We start from the raw sequence: 23,516 nt of genomic DNA on the forward strand, positions 1-23,516 counted from the left end.
ACTTTGAGGAATTTGCAGGACGCTACACGTCGCCTCTGCCGAGATGCCATAAAACCTCTGTGTTTGTCATCTCCTAAACACGCCTGGGCAGACAGACCAATGAGGAAGCCTGTAGGCCCCCAAAACCTAGCATGCTCTCTGGCAGCTAGACCTGAATCATGTGACCCTCCACGGTCCATCTCAGCTGGGAAACTATGACAATATGTCTGAGCCGGGCTTTGAGGGGTGGTGGGGCATAGTGCAGGTCCTTATTATCTAAGTGTTATAAGTTATGTCATTGGCATATGGCGTGGCACGGAGGGAAGGAAGGAAGGAAATGGGTTTCTTAAAAAAATATATTTTGGGGGGGAAGAAGTTGTTTGTTACCAAAACTGAGTAGAGGTTTAACGGTTGCCTAAAATAAACAATATGTCATTTTGCTTGAAATTAATTTTCTATCTAGATTAAGTGTAGTATTTTTCTATGAAGAAAGCATTGCCCCTTCCATTTTGTATTCGGTGAAAATAGATTCAAATGTGACTTTTCTTTTCTAAACAGAAATGAATGGATACGGACAGACTGGGTCAGAGAGTACAGGTCAGTTACATACATCCTTTTGGGTCGGAGCATATCGAATTGGAATTTGAACAGATGGGACAGTACATCAATTGAGATATTGGAGTAGGGGTGACTATAGCAGTGGGTGTGGGCTGCAGCAGCACTATTGAGTTTGGGCTCGGGTTTCTAACAAAACCACACAGACTGGCTTGGGACCAGCCTGAGACTGAGACTGGGCATCCCTACCCTGCCTTACCCTGTCTTTCCCTGCCTTCTCCCTGTCAAGTGTCCACTCCTTCGCCTCTGTTTTTCTGCCATAAGGGGAGGGCCAGACTGACACTAGTAAGACTGTACTCAGTGTGGGCCAGACATAAACACACACGCCAAAACACCCACACGTTTACTCCCTTTTTACTCTCTCTCTATAGTACACACACGTGTGCATACAGTGGTACACTCTCACATTCGTACACACACACACACACACACACACACACACACACACACACACACACACACACACACACACACACACACACACACACACACACACACACACACACACACACACACACACAGCAATGCAGAGAGAGCAGCCTACACAGACATTACATCTTGGCTCCCTAAGCTGCATCCAAGGATCTGCTATTGGCAGTGTGTGTGTTTGTGTAATACCATTTCCCCTCTCTTCCCCTCGTATCACAGCTATATATTTTATTAAACGGCGGGCTGGAGGCCGTTTCCTGTTTCTACGCACTCCCCCACTAAATCCCAATGTTCTGTATGGAAATAGTACAGATTTACCTTTCTCCCGAGGTGGCTTGAGAAGGGGAAGACTAGAAGAGCACTGGCCTGAAGGAGGGAGGAGAAAGAGAGAAAGGGAGGAGGTAGAGAGAGAGGCTGTCTGGTGGGTGTTTTTGTCTTCTACCCGAGGGCGAGGCATACTTGATTGCCTTAGAGTGTCTCTCACACTGAAGGGTGCTTGTTGGAGTCTCTCTCTGCCAATGTACCATTTCTCAAGTGAGGAGATGTATTTAAGGACTTACACCTTCATTACATGCCAGGAAAAGAAAGACAGTACCCGAAATGGTTAACCTCCTCACTCTCAGGCGAACACAGAGACACACACATGCATGCGCGAGTGCACACAAACACACATTGTCACACTGTCGTTTCCTCTAGTGGTTTGTATCCTGACTCTCATGTGATGGGGTCCTCAGGCCAAGATCTTAGGATAAGATCATGAGTTTTTGTTTGACTGTGTTCTATTGTATGTCTGCTTATGCCAAGGTTGGGCTCAATTCCATTTCAATGCCGATCAATTCAGAAAGTAAACCCAATTCCCAATTTTCCTCCGTGAAAATAATTGAAGGTAATTGGAATTTCCGTGTACTTCCTGAATTGTCTGAAATTGAAATGGATTTGACCACAACCCTGTTTCATACTTTATATGTATTTGGAGTAACTGCCAAAATAAAAGAAACACCAACATAGTTTTACTCAACCCTCTGTTACTCAATCCACAAGCAAGCATACAAGGCCTTCCCTCGTCCCCCCCTTTGGCAAATCAGATTACGACTCTATACTCCTGCTTCCTCTTTACAGACAGAAGCTCAAACAGGAAGTACCCATGATGCGCTCCGTAGAAAAATAGTCAGACGAAGCCGAGGCTGTGCTGCAGGAATGCTTTGCTAGCGCTGACTGGAATATTTTCCCGGACGATTAGCGTCGACGAGTTAACCACATCAGGAAATGCATCGCAGACATCGTCCCCACAGTGAAGGTTCGCTGCTTCCTCAATCAAAAGCCCTGGATTAACTCTGAGGTGCGCAGTAAACTAAAGGACAGAATGACCGCTCACAGAGCAAACGCATCCAACCCCAGGGCTACGGCTGAGGACACGAATGTCACGTTCTGACCATCGTTCGTGTGTGTTTTCCTTGTTTTAGTGTTGGTCAGGATGTGAGCTAGGTGGGCATTCTATGTTGTGTGTCTGGTTTGTCTATTTCTATGTTTGGCCTGATATGGTTCTCAATCAGAGGCAGGTGTTAGTCATTGTCTCTGATTGGGAACCATATTTAGGTAGCCTGTTTGGTGTTGGGTTTTGTGGGTGATTGTTCCTGTCTCCGTGTTTGCACCAGATAGGACTGTTTTAGGTTTTCACATTTCATTATTTTTTGTAGTTTATTCATGTATAGTTTTTTCCTTTATTAAACAAACATGAATCATCACAACGCTGCATTTTGGTCCGACTCTCTTTCACCCAAAGAAAACCGTTACAACGAACATGTACAAAAAGTCAGACTACGACCTCCACACAGGAAAAAATACAATATTGGAACAAGGTGGAAACCTATTATACCGGCGCCTAAGCTTGACGCATGTGGCAGGGGCTACAGTACATTACAGACTACAAAGGAAGCCTGATCTGCCCAACGATGCCTCTCTACCAGATGAACTCAATGCCTTGTATGCGTGCATTGACAAAAAAACAACACAGAGCCCTGAATGAGGGCCCCCGCTAATCCGGAGGACCGGGTGATCTCTCTCTCCGAGGCTGACGTACGTTTTTTTAATGGGTAAAGACTCGTAAGGCTGATGGGCTAGACACTATTCCAGGGAGTGTCCTCAGAGTATGCCAGACCAACTGGCAGTCATCTTCATAGACATTTTTAACCTCTCCTTCGCCCAGTCTGTAATCCCCACATGTTTCAAACTGACTACCATCATTCCTGTTCCTGCCACAATGACCACCACTCTGTAGCACACATCTGTGATAATGAAGTGCTTTGAAAGGCTGGTTATGGCACACATCAACTCCATCATCCCGGACACCCTGAACCCACTCCAATTTGCACACCGCCCCAACAGATCTCAATTGCACTCCACGCTCCCACCTAGAAAAGAGGAATACCTATGTGAGGATTCTGTTCATTGACTACAGCTCAGCATTCAACACCAAAGGGCCCTCCAAGCTCGGGACCCTGGGACTGAACACTCCCCTCTGCGACTGGATCATGGACTTCCTGACGGGCCGACCCCAGGTGGTAAAAGTAGGCAACAACAGCTCCGCCACGTTAACCCTCAATACGGGGGCCCCCCATGGGTGTGTGCTTAGCCCCCTCTTGTACTCCCTGTTTGACACATGGCATGGCACCCTCAACATTTTTTGTCTGAATAACCCATGAAGGAAATGGGTTTCTTAAAAACAATTATGCGAGAAGTGGTTCGTTACCAAAACTGAGTCGAGGTTTAGCTGTTGCCTAAAATAAACAGCATGTCATTTGCCTTACATTTATTTTGAAAGACTTTATTTCATCTAAATGTATTTAGATTAAGTGTAGTATTTCTCTATGAAGAGAGCATTGCCCCTTCCATTTTGTGTTCGTTGAAAATAGATATAAATGTGACTTGTCTTTTCTAAACAGAAATTAATGGATATGGACAGACTGGGTCAGAGAGTACAGGTCAGTTACATACAGCCTTTTGGGTCAGAGCATATTGAACTGGAATTTGAATAGATGGGACAGTACTTCAATTGAGATATTGGAGTAGGGGCAACTATAGTAGTGGGCGTGGGCTGCAGCAGCACTATTGAGTTTGGGCTCAGGTTCCTAACAAAAACCACACAGACTGGCTTGGGATCAGACTGAGACTGGGCATCCCTACCATGCCTTACCCTGCATTCTCCCTGTACAGTGCATTTCAGTGTACTTACTGAAGTGTCTGGAATTGACCTCAACCCTGGTTTGTACTTTATATATATATATATATATATATATATATATAAACACACACACATACAGTGCCTTGCGAAAGTATTCGGCCCCCTTGAACTTTGCGACCTTTTGCCACATTTCAGGCTTCAAACATAAAGATATAAAACTGTATTTTTTTGTGAAGAATCAACAAGTGGGACACAATCATGAAGTGGAATGACATTTATTAGATATTTCAAACTTTAACAAATCAAAAACTGAAAAATTGGGCGTGCAAAATTATTCAGCCCCCTTAAGTTAATACTTTGTAGCGCTACCTTTTGCTGCGATTACAGCTGTAAGTCGCTTGGGGTATGTCTCTATCAGTTTTGCACATCGAGAGACTGAAATGTTTTCCCATTCCTCCTTGCAAAACAGCTCGAGCTCAGTGAGGTTGGATGGAGAGCATTTGTGAACAGCAGTTTTCAGTTCTTTCCACAGATTCTCGATTGGATTCAGGTCTGGACTTTGACTTGGCCATTCTAACACCTGGATATGTTTATTTTTGAACCATTCCATTGTAGATTTTGCTTTATGTTTTGGATCATTGTCTTGTTGGAAGACAAATCTCCGTCCCAGTCTCAGGTCTTTTGCAGACTCCATCAGGTTTTCTTCCAGAATGGTCCTGTATTTGGCTCCATCCATCCATCTTCCCATCAATTTTAACCATCTTCCCTGTCCCTGCGAAAGAAAAGCAGGCCCAAACCATGATGCTGCCACCACCATGTTTGACAGTGGGGATGGTGTGTTCAGCTGTGTTGCTTTTACGCCAAACATAACGTTTTGCATTGTTGCCAAAAAGTTAAATTTTGGTTTCATCTGACCAGAGCACCTTCTTCCACATGTTTGGTGTGTCTCCCAGGTGGCTTGTGGCAAACTTTAAATGACACTTTTTATGGATATCTTTAAGAAATGGCTTTCTTCTTGCCACTCTTCCATAAAGGCCAGATTTGTGCAATATACGACTGATTGTTGTCCTATGGACAGAGTCTCCCACCTCAGCTGTAGATCTCTGCAGTTCATCCAGAGTGATCATGGGCCTCTTGGCTGCATCTCTGATCAGTCTTCTCCTTGTATGAGCTGAAAGTTTAGAGGGACGGCCAGGTCTTGGTAGATTTGCAGTGGTCTGATACTCCTTCCATTTCAATATTATCGCTTGCACAGTGCTCCTTGGGATGTTTAAAGCTTGGGAAATATTTTTGTATCCAAATCCGGCTTTAAACTTCTTCACAACAGTATCTCGGACCTGCCTGGTGTGTTCCTTGTTCTTCATGATGCTCTCTGCGCTTTTGACGGACCTCTGAGACTATCACAGTGCAGGTGCATTTATACGGAGACTTGATTACACACAGGTGGATTGTATTTATCATCATTAGTCATTTAGGTCAACATTGGATCATTCAGAGATCCTCACTGAACTTCTGGAGAGAGTTTGCTGCACTGAAAGTAAAGGGGCTGAATAATTTTGCACGCCCAATTTTTCAGTTTTTGATTTGTTAAAAAAGTTTGAAATATCCAATAAATGTCGTTCCACTTCATGATTGTGTCCCACTTGTTGTTGATTCTTCACAAAAAAATACAGTTTTATATCTTTATGTTTGAAGCCTGAAATGTGGCAACAGGTCACAAAGTTCAAGGGGGCCGGATACTTTCGCAAGGCACTGTACACATGTATCTATCTATATATATATATATACACACACACACACACACACACACACAGTGGGGCAAAAAAGTATTTAGTCAGCCACCAATTGTGCAAGTTCTCCCACTTAAAAAGATGAGAGAGGCCTGTAATTTTCATCATAGGTACACTTCAACTATGACAGACAAAATGAGAAAAAAAATACAGAAAATCACATTGTAGGATTTTTTATGAATTTATTTGCCAATTATGGTGGAAAATAAGTATTTGGTCAATAACAAAAGTTTATCTCAATACTTTGTTATATACCCTTTGTTGGCAATGACAGAGGTAAAATGTTTTCTGTAAGTCTTCACAAGGTTTTCACACACTGTTGCTGGTATTTTGGCCCATTCCTCCATGCAGATCTCCTCTAGAGCAGTGATGTTTTGGGGCTGTTGCTGGGCAACACAGACTTTCAACTCTCTCCAAAGATGTTCTATGGGGTTGAGATCTGGAGACTGGCTAGGCCACTCCAGGACCTTGAAATGCTTCTTACAAAGCCACTCCTTTGTTGCCCGGGCAGTGTGCTTGGGATCATTGTCATGCTGAAAGACCCAGCCACGTTTCATCTTCAATGCCCTTGCTGATGGAAGGAGGTTTTCACTCAAAATCTCACGATACATGGCCCCATTCATTCTTTCCTTTACACAGATCAGTCGTCCTGGTCCCTTTGCAGAAAAACAGCCCCAAAGCATGATGTTTCCACCCCCATGCTTCACAGTAGGTATGGTGTTCTTTGGATGCAACTCAGCATTCTTTGTCCTCCAAACACGACGAGTTGAGTTTTTACCAAAATGTTATATTTTGGTTTCATCTGACCATATGACATTCTCCCAATCTTCTTCTGGATCATCCAAATGCTCTCTAGCACACTTCAGACGGGCCTGGACATGTACTGTCTTAAGCAGGGGGACACGTCTGGCACTGCAGGATTTGAGTCCCTGGCGGCGTAGTGTGTTACTGATGGTAGGCTTTGTTACTTTGGTCCCAGCTCTCTGCAGGTCATTCACTAGGTCCCCCCGTATGGTTCTGGGATTTTTGCTCACCGTTCTTGTGATCATTTTGACCCCACGGGGTGAGATCTTCCGTGGAGCCCCAGATCAAGGGAGATTATCAGTGGTCTTGTATGTCTTCCATTTCCTAATAATTGCTCCCACAGTTGATTTCTTCAAACCAAGCTGCTTACCTATTGCAGATTCAGTCTTCCCAGCCTGGTGCAGGTCTACAATTTTGTTTCTGGTGTCCTTTGACAGCTCTTTGGTCTTGGCCATAGTGGAGTTTGGAGTGTGACTGTTTGAGGTTGTGGACAGGTGTCTTTGATATTGATAACAAGTTCAAACAGGTGCCATTAATACAGGTAACGAGTGGAGGACAGAGGAGCCTCTTAAAGTAGAAGTTACAGGTCTGTGAGAGCCAGAAATCTTGCTTGTTTGTAGTTGACCAAATACTTATTTTCCACCATAATTTGCAAATAAATTAATAAAAAATCCTACAATGTGATTTTCTGGATTTTTTTTCTTTCTCATTTGGTCTGTCGTAGTTGAAGTGTACCTATGATGAAAATGACAGGCCACTCTCATCTTTTTAAGTGGGAGAACTTGCACAATTGGTGGCTGACTAAATACTTTTTTTGCCCCACTGTACATGTACTTCCTGAAGTGTCTGGAATTGACCTCAACCCTGGTTTGTACTTTATATATATATATATATATATATATATATATATATATATATACACATACACATATATCTATCTATCTATCTATCTATCTATCTATATATATATATATATATATATATATATATATATATATACACACACACACACACACACACACACACACACACACACACACACGCGCGCGCGCGTGGACACCCCTTCAGATTAGTGGATTAGGATATATCAGCCACTCCCATTGCTAATAGGTGTATAAAATTGAGCTGTTATAGCAGCAAAGGGGGGGGGCAACTCCAAATGAATGCCCGTGATTTTGGAATGAGATGTTTGACGAGCAGATGTCCACATACCTTTGGTAATTTAGTATATTTGGTGATACAGGTAACTGGCATAATAAAGGAAACACCAACATAGTGTTACTCAACCCACTGCTACTCACACCTCCTGTACTCCCTGTTCACCCAAGATTGTGTAACCACACATGACACAACAGTGGTCAGCCTGATCACTGATGTCGACGAGACAGGCTATAGGGAAGTTGTCAGAGACCTGGCCGTGTGGTGCTAGGACAACAACCTCTCCCTCAACATCAGTAAGACATAGGAGCTGATCGTGGACGACAGGAAACAGAGGGCCGAGCACACCCTCATTCACATCATTGGGGCTGTAGTGGAGCGGGTCGAGAGCTTCAAGTTCCTCGGTGTCCACATCGCTAAGGATTTGGAATGGTCCAATCACACCAACACAGTCGTGAAGAGGGAACGACAACACCTCTTCCCCCTCAAGAGGCTGAAAAGATTTGGCATGGGCCCTCAGATCCTCAGAAAGGTCTACAGCTGCATCATCAAGAGCATCTTGACTGGCTGCACCACAGCTTGATTGGTATGGCAACTGCTCGGCATCCGACCACAAGACGCTACAGAGAGTATTGCGGGCGGCCCAGTGCATCACTGGGGCCGAGCTCCCTGCCATCCAAGACCTCTATACCAGGCAGTGTCAGAGGAAGACCCAACAATTTTTCAAAGACTCCAGCCACCCAAGCCACAGACTGTTCTCTCTGCTACCGCACAGCAATTATGGAACCAACAGAAACCTGAACAGCTTCTACCGCCAAACCATAAGACTTCTAAACAAGACCGCTAAATTAGTTAATCAAGTGGCTACCCGGACTTCCTTCATTTCTCCTTTTTTTGCACAAACTCTGTTGCACTGACGCTATGCACACACACTGAACTCTACTCACAAATAAAGTTGAAGTCGGAAGTTTACACACCTTAGCCAAATACTTTTAAACTTAGTTTTTCACAATTCCTGACATTTAATCATAGTAAAAATTCCATCTTAGGTCAGTTAGGATCACCACTTTATTTTAAGAAAGGGAAATGTCAGAATAATAGTAGAGAGTGATTTATTTCAGCTTTTATTTCTTTCATCAAATTCCCAGTGGGTCAGAAGTTTACATTCTCAATTAGTATTTGGAAGCATTGCCTTTAAATTGTTTAACTTGGGTCAAACGTTTTGGGCAGCCTTCCACAAGCTTCCCACAATAAGTTGGGTGAATTTCGGCCCATTCCTCCTGACAGAGCTGGTGTAACTGAGTCAGGTTTGTAGGCCTCCTTGCTCGCACACGCGTTTTCACTTCTGCCCACAAAGAACAGCTTCAATGCACCTTGGCATATATTCTAGAAGTGTCTGGAACTCGATGCGACACCATTCTTGTTTTTTTGTTTGTTTGTTATTTTGGGTATTGATTAGGATCCCCATTAGCCTCTGTAAAAGCATCAGGTACTCTTCCTGGGGTCCACATGAAACATGACATAGTACAGAACGTTATTAGTCAAGGACTGAACTACATCAATTTAAAACGTCACACAGAGTACATACACACAATATCTAGGTCTAATTCATAATACAGTGCCAATTACAATACAATATATATAAAATGGCTGTCTCTTCACAGTCCCCTTTGTTCAGTAAGGTGTTCTTTTATCGTCTTTTCTTTATTGCTAGCTTGAGTTACCTGCGGGGGCACAGAGTTCCATGTAGCCATGGCTCTATCTAATACTGTCTGTTTCCCAGCCTCTGTTCTGGACCTGGGGACTGTGAAGAGACCTCTGGTTGCATGTCTTGTACTGATGAGTGTCCTAACTGTGTCCTAACTGTGTCCTAACTGTGTGCCAACTGCTTGGTACCTGCAACAGATCAATACTTCGCACAAAGACCAATAGTGATGTAGTCAATATCTCCTCAACTTTGATGTCGGTGGAAAACGCGGTGTTCAATTGGGTTGAGATCTGGTGACTGACACATACACACACGCGCCCTTTAACCCCCCTATGCCCTTTTAAGACCCTTCTTTCAAAGTCGCTGAGATCTCTTCTTCTAGCCATGGTTGCCAAAATAATGGGCAGCAGGGCCTTTTTATACATGACCTTAAACATGACGGGTTGTTGATTGCTTAATTAACTCAGGAACCACACCTGTGTGGAAGCACTTTGTAGCCCTCATTTACTCAAGGGTTTCCGTTATTTTGGCAATTACCTGTATCTATTACGCCTATCCTGAAACCTCTGAGGTCCGTAGTACTGACTATCTTTAAAGCATCAGTACTGCGTGGCAATAGTGTGAACTTCAGGTCTTATCCTCATACTCACTCCTTCTCATCCCACTCTCCTTCTCCATCTCTCTCTGTGTGCTGCAGGGTACATCCCCAGCTACCTGGAGAAGGATGAACCGTGCGTGGTGTGTGGAGACAAGGCCACTGGCTACCACTACCGCTGCATCACCTGTGAGGGCTGCAAGGTGAGACACACAGGGCCACATGCACACGCTACAGAGCACAACTTTTGAATGGAGACTGCACTGTTTAGGTTAGGACAAGGCCAGGAAAAACAAAGATGAGATGGGGGAAGGGTTCATCCCAACATCAACCATAAATTAATAAGGATATTCACATGCATTAAATTTGGGGCAGGTGTTTTTTTGCCTGAATTTAATGCACACACACACACACACACACACACACAGCGTGACAGCTTCCTCAATATTTACAGTATGTCATATCTATGTCAGTTCTGTCATCCTCACTCTAGTCCAATGGACTCTGACTGACTCTCTCTCTGTCTCTCTCCTCCCCCACTTCAACTCTGCATCATGGTCTGTCTGCCACCCCTGTCAAATCCTCTCACACACACACACACACACACACACACACACACACACACACACACACACACACACACACACACACCCACCCTCTGGCTCCTTCTTTCTTCCTTCTTCCCTTTCTGTTCCTCCATTGTTTTTCTTCACCCTCTCGCTCTCTCTCCCAGGGTTTCTTTCGGCGGACAATTCAGAAGAACCTCCACCCCGCCTACTCCTGTAAGTACGATGGCTGCTGCATCATCGACAAGATCACCCGCAACCAGTGCCAGCTGTGCCGCTTCAAGAAGTGCATCGCAGTGGGCATGGCCATGGACCGTGAGTGTCTCTCTCGCACTCACATGCATGCACGCACACACACCGTGTCGTGCACAATGTAATTTATCCAACACATTTACAAACATTTTACAAGTCATACGGATGCCCTCAGTCGTGACTCCTTGATGTAACTGAAATACATTTTCTCTCTCCCTTTTTTGTTCCTCCTTTCTCTCTCTCAGTCGTCCTGGATGACTCTAAGCGGGTGGCCAAGCGGCGTCTGATCGAGGAGAACCGGGAGAAGAGGAAGAAGGAGGAGATGGTGAAGACTCTGCAGAACCGGCCGGAGCCCACCGGCTCAGAGTGGGAGCTGATCCGCATGCTGACCGAGGCCCACCGCCACACCAATGCACAGGGCTCCCACTGGAAACAGAAACGCAAGTTCCTGGTAAGAGGATGAAGGACAGGATGGCTGTCAGACTATGAGATGTTTTAATGACAAAGACAAGCAGAGACATAACAGGCGTTGAAGCAAGCAGACATGACCAGGCCCCCCCGGGACAAAACTCTAGTACAAATCTAAAGTAGATTTTCTCAAAGCCTTACTTCCTTGTTAATCTCTGTTTATACCTGGTTTTGCATCATAATCTGCCTTGCAATAATTGGTTACAGTAATCAAATTCAACATGTCACAAAAGCTTGATTGTAGAGTTTCAATAAACCGGTAGACCAGATATGGCTAAGCTTCCAGGTGACGAACTTACAACAGTGTTGTAGACATGAGACCACAGCTACAAGTAGCTTGTTAGCGTCTGGAGTGTACAACAGGGCCTTCTCTCTCGACCTTGGGAGGAAACTCCTCCATGACTTAGACTCGATGGATCTTTACAAAAGATGGAATACGTTTCCCCATATGTCCCCATATTCTATGATAAGTATTTTGTTTTTCAAAGGCCCGTTGGACATCACTGCTCATTGTCCATTTGAGCTTACACACGAAACACACAGAGAAATATTTGTAGCCTGTATGTTGAGAATGCCAAATCACTGTGGACTATTTCTACGGTGCCTTCCGAAAGTATTCATACCTCTTATTCCACATTTAGTTGTGTTACAGCCCAAATTCAAAATGGATTAAATGTAACTTTTTCCCACCTCACCCATCTACACACAATACCCCATAATGACAAAAGAGAAAACATTTAGAAATGTTTGCTAATTCATTGAACATAAAATGTAGAAATATCTCATAAGAAATAAGAAATAAATATCTCATCAGAAATATCTCATTGAACATAAAATGTAGAAATATCTCATAAGAAATAAGAAATAAATATCTCATCAGAAATATCTCATTGAACATAAAATGTAGAAATATCTCATAAGTATTCACACCACTGAGTCAATACTTTGTAGAAGCACCTTTGGTAGCGATTACAGTTGTGAATCTTTCGGGGCGGCAGGTAACCTAGTGGTTAACAGTGTTGGGCCAGTAACCGAAACAGGTTTGAATCCCCGAGACGACTAGGTGAAAAATCTGTTGACCCTAATTGCTCTGGATAAGAGCGTATACTAAATTGTATACTAAGTCTCTAAGAGCTTTCAACACCTGGATTGTGCAACATTAGCCCATTATTCTTTTCAAAATATTTCAAGCTCTGTCAAATTGGTTGTTGATCATTGCTAGACAAAACTAAGTCAAAACTGTAACTCAGCCCCTGAGGAACATTCATTGTCTTCTTGGTAAGCAACTCTAGTGTAGATTTGGTCTGTGTTTTAGGTTATTTTTCTGCCGAAAGGTGAATTCATCTTCAAGTGTCTGGTGAAAAGCAGACTGAACCTGGTTTTCCTCTGGGATTTTGCCTGTGCTTAGCTCCATTCCATTTGTTTTTTATCCTGAAAAACTCCCCAGCCCTTAACAATTACAAGTATATCCATAACATGATGCAGCCACCACTATGCTTGAAAATATGGAGAGTGGTACTCAGTAATATGCTGTATTGGATTTGCCCCAAACATAACACTTTGCATTCAGGACAAAAAGTGAATTGCTTTGCCATATTTTTTTTGCAGTATTACTGTAGTGCCTTGTTGCAAACAGGATGCATGTTTGGAAATAATTTTATTCTATACAGGTGTCCTTTTCACTCTGTCAATGAGGTTAGTATGGTGGATTAACTTGAAAGTTGTTCATTCATCCTCAGTTTTCTTCTATCACAGCCATTAAACTGTTTTACAGTCTCCATTGGCCTCATGGTGAAATCCCTGAGCGATTTCCTTCCTCACCGGCAACTGAGTTAAGAGTCTTTATATTTGTAGTGATTTTTTTTTTTTTGTCTATTGATACATCATCCCAAGTGTAATTAATAATGTCACCATGCTCAAAGGGATATTCAATGTGACTTGTTAAGCAAAGTTTACTCCTGAACTTATTTAGACTTGCCATAATAAAAGGTCATTTTTTATTAATTAGTAAAACATTCTAAAACATAATTCCACTTTCACATTATGGGGTATTGTGTGTAGGCCAGTGGGAAAAAATCGAAATGTAATCCATTTTAAATTCAGGCTGTAACACAACAAAATGTGGAAAAGTCAAGGGGTATGAATACTTTCTGAATGGATTAAATTTGTCTATTGCAAATCACTTTGACCTCGCCTGTATGTATAAGCCTTTATTACATTCAATGCCAGCGGGGGCACCAAACTCTGACCTATGACTTTTCCAGACCCTTCAAGGACGACCAACGTTCGTCTCGCCCCCACTAGGGCTGATAATGTTGCCAGCTTCTGATTGACTGGCTGGCTGGTTCCCTAAGTGTTTGTTTGGTTCTCAGTTTTGCTGGCTGGCTGTCAATTTTAGGCTCATTTGTGATAAATTTGGCTTCTGCACTTAATAATTACACTAAATAGTCCCATTAGCATTTACGTTGAGTGCCGTCCATCATCTCGACTGGCAATCAGCATTTACTTACAACTCCCCACAGTAAAATCATTGCTACAGCCCCTGTCACGCACACGAGTACAAGCCTAAATTGTCTATAAGGACTCTAGTCTAGGCTATACAATAAGGTTTCTATATGTTTTAAAAGTAACATGGGTTAAGTTATTTATAGAAGTTTTAAAAGGAACTCATGGGTTTCTTCTGGCACCAGTTGAAAGGCGTTATTTTCCATATTGGTTGGTATAAGTTGCAGCTTTCTCAAATCCAGTTTGATTTTGGGTTGTCAGTACTTTCACACACCTCGTAATGGTTAGGGCAAATTGAATGTGGCTTTGCGGGTGAACATTCTGTGGTATGGATGATTCTCTCTATTTAGAGCCGTTCTGGGTGAATTGGGGCCTTACACTGGTGTGCACATGTGGGTATATGAGAGCGGTATTGTATCATGTGTGTGTGAGAGTGAGTGAGTGAGCCCCATTAGCTGACGCCATAAAGCTAGCGAATCTTTCTGGGGTCCAACACCAATTAACAAGACATTACAAACAACCACGAATCAAGACTTCAAACATTCAACAAGTAGACAATACAGACAATTAAAATTCCTGACAGAAAAACAGAAAGTGTGAGAAAATATGGAAGTGTGTGTGTATGTTTTTGTGTGTTCAAACCACACGTACCATTTCCTCCTACTCATAACACACCACTTGTTGAACACAGTTGCCTTGCAATTCTTACCACACCTGCTATTCACAGTGAGCCTCGGAAACCCCCACCAGGATCACCCCCATTTCCTCTCATCTTCCTCCCAGGTAGATCACCCATTCATGGGGCAGGTTGCTAATAAAGGACCCTGCTTCTTGCCAAGGCTTAGTGTCAGCCATGCTGTGAGTGAGTGAAGTGCCCAGCTCATAGCTCATCACCTGCTAGGCCTAATCCCTAGCTACAACCTCCTGCCGCTGTGTGCCCAGAGCTCGGGGATTCGATCTTGCAACCTTTCGGTTACTAGGCCAACGCTCTAACCACTAGGCTACCCCATGTTGTCCGGACTAGCCCTGTCAGGATACCCTGTGGTAGAACTGGTAGGCCTATTGATCTGATGTGCTATTCATGGGCCACCATGTTGTCCGGAATAGCACATCAGATCAATAGGCCTACCAGTACTACCACAGGGTATCCTGACAGGGCTAGTCCAGACAACATGGGGTAGCCTAGTGGTTAGAGCGTTGGCCTAGTAACCGAAAGGTTGCAAGATCGAATCCCCGAGCTGACAAGGTGAAAATCTGCCGTTCTGCCCCTGAACAAGGCAGTTAACCCACTGTTCCTAGGCCGTCATTGAATTTGTTCTTAACCGACTTGCCTAGTTAAATAAAGGTAAAATAAAAATGGAAACTAGGGATATAGGGCTGTGGTGGTCATGAAATGTTTTCAGCCGGGGATTGTCAAGCAAATAACTGCCGGTCTCACGGTAATTGACCGTTAATTAACATCGACACATTTAGCACATTTCGCATCTCCACAACAAATTCCTATTTACAAGCTGTAGGCTGCCTTCATCCACTTGGAATCAAAGTCACCCGACCAAATTAAGGTCCAGTCCACTGCATCCCCCCCCACCCCCACAGTCGAAAAACCTCCCCTGCCACTCCCTCCCCATCTCCACTGCCCCCGCCCCCAAGTCGCTGTCCCCCTCCAACCCAACCAAAACAACCACCCACCCAATGTGCCAACAACCAACAAAATTAACAAAAGAGAAAAAAAGGAAAACAATGCAAAAACAAAAGGCATCAAGGACAGCAAAAAACTCATCAGCAAGGCCAACTACATGCATTTTAGTGCATGTGTGACACTATTGACATGTGTGTATGTGCGTTTTCAAGCGAGTGTGTGTGTGTGTATGCAGGTATACACCCTTGCAAGCACCTGCGCGGCATCAGCCTCAGGCAAACATGCATGGGATGTAACAGCGCAGTGTCAACCCTCAGTGTCATTCAAACGTACTTTCTTAAAAACGTTCATCTTTGACCGTCATTCTACTCCCCGCCAGGCAACTCCACTCCCACTTGTCTCCAGTTCCACATCCCAACCCTCAGTTTCCCTCAGCCCATCCCACCTATAATGCCTTTTGTTATGTTACTTTTCAGCCCTTTCTCAACTCCCAATGACATTGGCTGGACCAACATTAAGAGTTTGAGTCTGATGTGCCTTTTATTTATTTAACTAGGCAAGTCAGTTTTAAGAACAAATTCTTATTTACAATGACACCGGCTAAACCCGGGCAACGCTGGGCCAATGTGACTCACAATCACAGCCGGTTGTGACACAGCCTGGATTCGAACCAGAGTGTCTGTAGTACTGCTTCAAGCACTGAGATGCAGTGCCTTAGACCGCTGCGCCACTCGGGAGCCCATAGGTCCATAGAATCCCATCTGCTTAGTCGTGCATGTAAATCAACAGCTGATACCGAATTTGACCATGTGCTATGCATCTCTATGTGTATTCTCTTTTTGCACACTGAGGAGTTGTTTACTACACATGATCTGATCTTCCTCAATGATGTCAACCCTTACTTTAAAAAAAAAAAACGATTCAGTCATTGTAATGTATCTACTATGTCTAATTCTGTACTTTTGTCGGATGTGCTTAAATGTGTCATCTTACCAGCGAACAAGTGAATTAACTCTCATGGAATAACAAAGGACTTAACTCAAGTCTCTTGACCCGTGTTCCTGACCGCAGCTGCTGGCTATCTGTTGACATGTGTTGTGTCCATGTGTCCCCTGTCCTGTCCCCTAGCCAGAGGACATAGGTCAGTCTCCCGTGGCCCCCACGTCGGACGGAGACAAGGTGGACCTGGAGGCCTTCAGTGAGTTCACCAAGATTATCACCCCTGCCATCACCCGCGTTGTCGACTTTGCCAAAAAACTTCCCATGTTCTCGGGGGTAAGGCCCTACGTGTGTGTGTGTGTATGCAGTGGGGTGTGTGTGTGTCGGGATGTGTCGGTCTTCCTTCTATCAGTTCTTAATACTGCCTTGTGTCTTTGTTTGTGTGTTTGAATTGAAGCCTGTTGACCAATAATGAGCCTGCATTGTGTTTGGTGTTGACTTAATTAGGTATAGATTCTGTCGTTGCTGCAGTGTTGTTGCTACTAATGACAGTATGATTACTATGGACATTAGCAGGATCAGCAGCCAACAAGTGCTCAGCGAAGTGGAGATGTTGTTTCCTACCTTCACCACCTGGGGGCGGCCCGTCAGGAAGTCCAGGACCCAATTGCACAGGGCGGGGTTCAGACCCAGGGCCTCAAGCCTAGGATAGATAATAAGCAGTAGCAGAAGCGTATGTGATGAGTCAACAGAGTTAGCGCAAAAAGGGTCAATGCAGATAGTCCGGGTAGCTATTTGGTTAACTATTTAGCAGTCTTATGGCTTGGGGGTAGAAGCTGTTCAGGGTCCTGTTGGTTCCAGACTTATCGGTATCACTTGCCGTGCGGTAGCAGAGAGAACTGTTTATGACCTGGATAGCTGGAGTATTTGACACTTGTGCATATGGCTGAGACTCGCGCAAATAGAGGGCCGAGGGGAATGGGGGGGGATTTGGCGATTCAGTCATAGACTGCAGCTGATATAACAGAATGTTATATACAGACTTGGAACTCTACACACAAAGCCTACAGCACTACATTTGGGAAGTATGTAGGCTTACGTAACTATACTTTGAAATTCCAATCGAAGGATGGAAGAGTGTCTTTAAAGTTCACTTTGTTTACATTCAGTAATAGTCTCTCTCGCCCTCCCTTCCTCGGCCTGAAAACTCCAATAGCACAAACAGGATGCTAGCAGATCTTTCCTATCCCATTCTTCACCAAACTGATCAATGCACACACACACCACATAGCCCAGTGGCTTTTGAGAAGTCTACCAAAGAACTCAAAATTAGAACTGTTGTTGTTTTTAAACCTGCCACTCCGAATATTGGTCGTTGTAGAATTATTGTATTGGATTTTCCATATAGGATTGTATTAGAATGATGGTGTTTTTTTAGGATCTTACTATTTGATAAAAGTCTGATTGTAAATTGGTCTATTGATCTAAATTCAGTCTATGACGGCGAGCAACCAAAAAACTCTTACTATTACTCTCCTCCTTTTCCCTCCTCCCTCTAGCTGCCTTGTGAGGACCAGATCATCCTATTAAAAGGCTGCTGTATGGAGATCATGTCGCTGCGCGCTGCCGTGCGCTATGACGAAGAGAGCGAGACGCTGACCCTGAGCGGCGAGATGGCGGTCAAGCGGGAGCAGTTGAAGAACGGCGGCTTGGGCGTGGTGTCGGACGCCATCTTCGACCTGGGCAAGAGCCTGGCGCAGTTCAATCTGGACGACACGGAGGTGGCGCTGCTGCAGGCTGTGCTGCTCATGAGCTCAGGTGAGGACCGGGTCAAGGGTCAGTGAACAGAGGTCAATTGAGGTCATTCAGGTCAGAGAGGATTCAGGACGCGTTCCAAATCCATCCCCTACCACCTAGGCACTTTGTGTGGCTCTGAACGAACTATAACGTAAGAATAAGTCAAAGATGCTGTACTATTAGATGAAGGTAACTCGGCTAAAACCCAATTGTGATAAGTGTACCATATTACATATTGGATCGTTAAAAATACAATTTTTACATTATCTTGTAGTTTACCAATAAAATGGTCTGATGGTGACGTAGACATAATTGGTATTCATATCCCTAAAGATAGAAATTAACTTACCACAACCAATTTCAATAGAAAGTTAGCAAAAATAGGCATAGATTCTGCAACCATGGATAGGTAAATACTTGTCTATTTATGGAAAACTCACATTGATTAATGCTCCTAGACATTTCCACTTCACAATAACAGCACTTACAGTTGACCGGGGAAGCTCTAGCAGGGCAGAAATTTGATGCGTTGGAAAGGTGGCATCTATGGTATAAGGCACTGCATCTCAGTGCAAGAGACGTCACTACAGTCCCTGGTTCGAATCCAGGCTGTATCACAATCTGGCCGTGATTGGGAGTCCAATCATGTCATAAATAAAAGTACAATGAAGGTAGTATGTCAAATGTATGTATGTAACAAACAAAAAAATGTTTTATTTTGTCCTCCTTTCCCCATGATAGGCTAGGTGAAATTTTACCCTCTCTGTTTACTGACACACACCTTTTTCTCCTCCTTCTCTCCCTCTCACCCTCTTCCTCGGTCACAGACCGCTCGGGCCTCACGAGCAGTGACAAGATCGAGAAGTGCCAGGAGACCTACCTGCTGGCGTTTGAACACTACATAAACTACCGCAAACACAACATTCCCCACTTCTGGCCCAAGCTGCTGATGAAGGTGACGGACCTGCGTATGATCGGGGCGTGCCACGCCAGCCGCTTCCTCCACATGAAGGTGGAGTGCCCAACTGAACTTTTCCCCCCGCTCTTCCTGGAGGTCTTCGAGGACCAGGAAGTGTGAGTGGCGCCCCCCCCCCCCCCCCCCCCCCCCCCCCCTCCCCGCTGCCAAATAGTAGAGTGGCGACTTGGGAAGGAATGGCTGTTTTTCTGGAGCAGGGGAGGGTTTTGGCAGGACTTGTGTTTCTCCGACATTTACGTGGTAAAGAACAAACAACAGGCAACAACCACACACCAGCAGCAGAGGTCAAACAAACAATGATTTTTGCTTTTAACCAACCACCTCTTCGTATCTGTTTTGGGGAATCAGTTTGGCGGCCCTCCCTGTCTGAGCAGTCTCATCCAGTGGGAGTTGCATCCCTTTGCCAAGGCGCGCGCACGCACACGCACACACACTCTGGGTCCCTTCCCAGAGCCTTATCGGCGGCACCTCATTTGTCACTCGCCACTAGATGGTGGTCTTCACAGCTTTGCACCGATTTGAACTGATGGCAACCATGTTTTAAACTGGTCCGCTAATTTCAGTCTCAGAATTGGTGTAAAACAATAATTCAAGTGACGCTGTCACACACAAGCAGAGGTCCTGAGCGTGTGCCATATAGCGCCTATCGTAGAGCAAAGCTACCAGTACCTACTATCATCTCCCAACGCAACTGAGCCATGAGCGTGATCATGTTTGAAACAAGTCAGGTGCTATGTTTATAAGTCTCCTTTAATTGTCTGAAATGTGTAAAACTACAGACCATGGCTCCGTATCTACCTTCAGTTCTGTCATTAGGCCGGTTCCTGTGACTCACACACACACACACACACTGGGCAGACGTGCCTTGTCATTGCCTGTGCTGCTGGTGCCAGCAGTAGACCCTCTTATGAATGACAATTGAGCCCTTCTCTCTCCAAGGAAAGTCATCGCAGTGAAGGAAAGAGGGGAAGATGGAAGGGGGCCCACTGACGGGGAGAGTTCTCAGAGGAGTACGAGTGAAAGAGAAGAGGGGAGGAATAGGATGAGAGAGAGAGAGAGAGAGAGAGAGAGAGAGTTAAATCACTGGCAAGTAGACTCAATGGCTGGAGACTGAACAGCATCCATATAGACTCCCACACCCTGTCTGAATAGCAGTGAACAAGGCAGGCAACTCATGTCTCTCACACACACACACATCCTCACCTCAGAAACTCAAATGCCATGTTGACTGTACACATTGCAGTGATGTAGCCCTGACCTGCAGGGTAAGTTAGTCCGAGTCTGCGCCTGTGTGACTCAGCTCAGTATGGCCCCTCCAAGCTTCCATACTCAGTTGTTAGGGTAGCGGTCACTGAGAAAGGGCAAGGTCAATGACGTCTGCCATTTACCTCAAAGTGGGCACACCTTCACGGCTGGGGCGCCGCCATCGCTCCTGTGCCGACAGGCTCTACCTCACCTCTGGACACAGGGCAGCAGCCCCCAGCCTCCTCACCCACCCACCCACCCATCTACACACACACACACACACACACACACACACACACACAAAAACACACACACACACACTCTTAAGGATACTCAACAAACACACATGGGTGGAAACTCATAAGCACACATACATTAAGACGAATCCCTCAAACACACAATCTCAGTACTATCACTCAGTTGAAATGAAATACCACTGAAGACAGGAGGGCCTGCCTTTCCCTATGGGGACCTCATTGGTTTCACTGACTTCTCTCCTCTTTTTCGGGGGAACGGGGGATGGTAACCATTACGTTCGGCTTTTCTCTTTTTTGTTATGTGGGACCAAGTGTCACTATTCAAATTTGGAGTCCCTATTTTTTATTTTTTTCAGTTGAAACAGAAGCCAATAAATCACACGACGGAGGAAATTGCATGTCGCCCTGGAAGAGGATTGGCTGGAGAAGCGATACACCGCAAGCAAGCGGAGAACCCCAAGGTTACCAGGCCGTAGACGGGCGGGTTTAGCACTGTTGAGGGAACAAAAAAAAGTTCAAAGAGACAACCAATTTTCATTGAACGCTAAGCAGTAGTTTGTGAACGACTGAACGAGGCGGCGGGAGGGATGAATGGATGGATGCGTTTCAGCATTCCGGGAGCATGTGGAGGAACGCGTGAGGACATGGAGCCGAGCGTTGAGTGGGACCAGGATGGCGGGTACTCATAGCAGACGGCCAAGCCTAACTGCAGCAACCTCAACCGCCGAAATCGACTGTTACCAGACTTCAGAGCACTCTAGTGGAGCAGCCAGAGCCCCCTCACACTACTGCAGTAGTCCCATCCCCTCTCTCCACCCTCCCCACCCTCATCAGCAACTATACAACCCCTAATCCTCAAACCTAGCTTCAAGTCCTCTGTCAGGCATGCCCCCTCCTCTGAGAGTCCTGGCCGACTCTGTATAACATAGGCCACTGGAACAGGGCTCCCAACTAACCATGTCACATTTTCAGTATTAAACCAACAGCCCTCCTCCCCAACCCTCATCCACTCTGGGCTGGAGACGTCCCTGGGTGAGGGAGGGATGGTCCGGGGTCTGTTTGTCACTCATACACTCTCCTCTCAGCATTGGTCTCCAAGTCTACCCAGATCCAGCCCCAGTACATACTCCTTCCCTTGCCCAACCACCCATTCACCCAACTCAATGTAGGAGGCCAACGGTAGGTCTGAAAAATGTACACCAAACTGAATCCATGCCTCTCCCTTGTGAGACAAGGCTGGCCATAACCGCTCACTTAGAGCGGCGTTACCGAATGAATGTGAACTGCAAAGCAGCAATGGGAGCGAGTGAAGGAGAGAGCGTAAGGGAGCGGGACAGAAAGAAGGTGGGGGCATCAGCCCTTCCTTCCGTCCTTCGTATGGCGTGGGTCGGAGGGGGACCGTCGCCCGTGGTCAAAGCTCCGTTATGAACTCAGAGGACGGGGAGATGATCAGGTGGTCTCCCCCTTAACTCCCAGCGAGTCCCCACCTTCGGCTCTCCATCAAGGCGAGCCACCAACTTTCACATGGAGACGATCGGCAACGGAAACAGAAGCGCCATTCAATGGATGCGGGTATGAAACTCCAAGCTTCGTGGACAAAGAACGAAGTGACAGAAAAAAAAGGTCCTTAGTTCCTGTGAGCCGATTGGGTGTGTGTGTGTGTGTGAAATGGTTGGTTGAAATGCTGCTTTTACCTTCTGAGTTGAATTTTTATTGAGAAAGACATATATGATGATAATGATTATGTACCCAGAAAAGTGAAATGAGGAATATATGACTTTAAAAAGACTCCTGAACAAAAGTCGAATGCTTGGAGATCTTTTTCCCGTCATTGTATCTCAACGTTTTTTTTGTGTGATGTTTATGTAATTTTTTTTTGTTTTTAACGCTTAAACTGCTTTACGTAAAAGAGAGAGAAAAAAGAACAGCCGTAGTCACTTTTTGACCACGCGTGCAGCGTAACGTAGACATTTTCCATCACCTATAGTTTATGTTGATAAGCCAACTGTTCTGTTGTCTGTGCATCTGTCTGATTGTCCGTCCCTTTTCAGGAGGAATTTACAACAAACAAAAAACAGGAATATTATTTTTATATATATTAATATATATATATATATATATATATATATATATATATATATATATATATATATATAAATATAATGTTTGCTTTTTTATGAAAGAAGACTTTGAAGAAAAAAAATTCACAAGCAGGAAAAATAATGCAACCGAAACTGAAACACAATCTTCTCATACCTCACACAACACAAAACTCAAAAAGGAACTTGGGAGGAGTGATGATTCACAGGCACATGTGGAAGTGCGTAAATGCATTTTTTTTTAAAGAACATTGAGGTATATATGTGCTTGTGGCGTGTACGCATCTGTAGCGATTACAAAAAGACTCAACCACAAGCCTTGGCGCTCGCTACCTTTTAAATTGGTTCTTGGAAGATTGTGGACCCAACGTAAGTAAAGTCTCGCATCATCAACAGGTGCTGAAATGGATTGCTGGCAGTTGGCCCCTTCCAGGTGTATCCACGACCATAGATAGTGAAGTCAAATGTGAATGGCCCAGAGCTTGGGGGGGGGGGGGGGGGTGTCTTTTGTAAT

General features: G+C 44.8%; 1 protein-coding gene across 1 annotated transcript in view; it reads left to right on the forward strand.

Moving 5' to 3' along the window:
• The window catches only part of LOC110499114 (thyroid hormone receptor alpha-like), a 33,600-nt gene extending 10,624 nt beyond the window's left edge, over positions 1-22,976 (forward strand). The window contains exons 3-9 of the mRNA XM_021576029.2: positions 538-576; positions 10,362-10,462; positions 10,993-11,140; positions 11,323-11,528; positions 16,818-16,964; positions 18,188-18,446; positions 19,253-22,976. Coding sequence (XP_021431704.2) covers positions 538-576; positions 10,362-10,462; positions 10,993-11,140; positions 11,323-11,528; positions 16,818-16,964; positions 18,188-18,446; positions 19,253-19,503 — 1,151 coding nt within the window. The 3' untranslated portion in view covers positions 19,504-22,976. The remainder of the gene's footprint in view (positions 1-537; positions 577-10,361; positions 10,463-10,992; positions 11,141-11,322; positions 11,529-16,817; positions 16,965-18,187; positions 18,447-19,252) is intronic.
• Positions 22,977-23,516: the final 540 nt, after the last annotated feature.

The sequence above is a fragment of the Oncorhynchus mykiss genome, chromosome 20 (assembly GCF_013265735.2).
Source record: "Oncorhynchus mykiss isolate Arlee chromosome 20, USDA_OmykA_1.1, whole genome shotgun sequence".
NCBI lineage: Eukaryota > Metazoa > Chordata > Actinopteri > Salmoniformes > Salmonidae > Oncorhynchus > Oncorhynchus mykiss.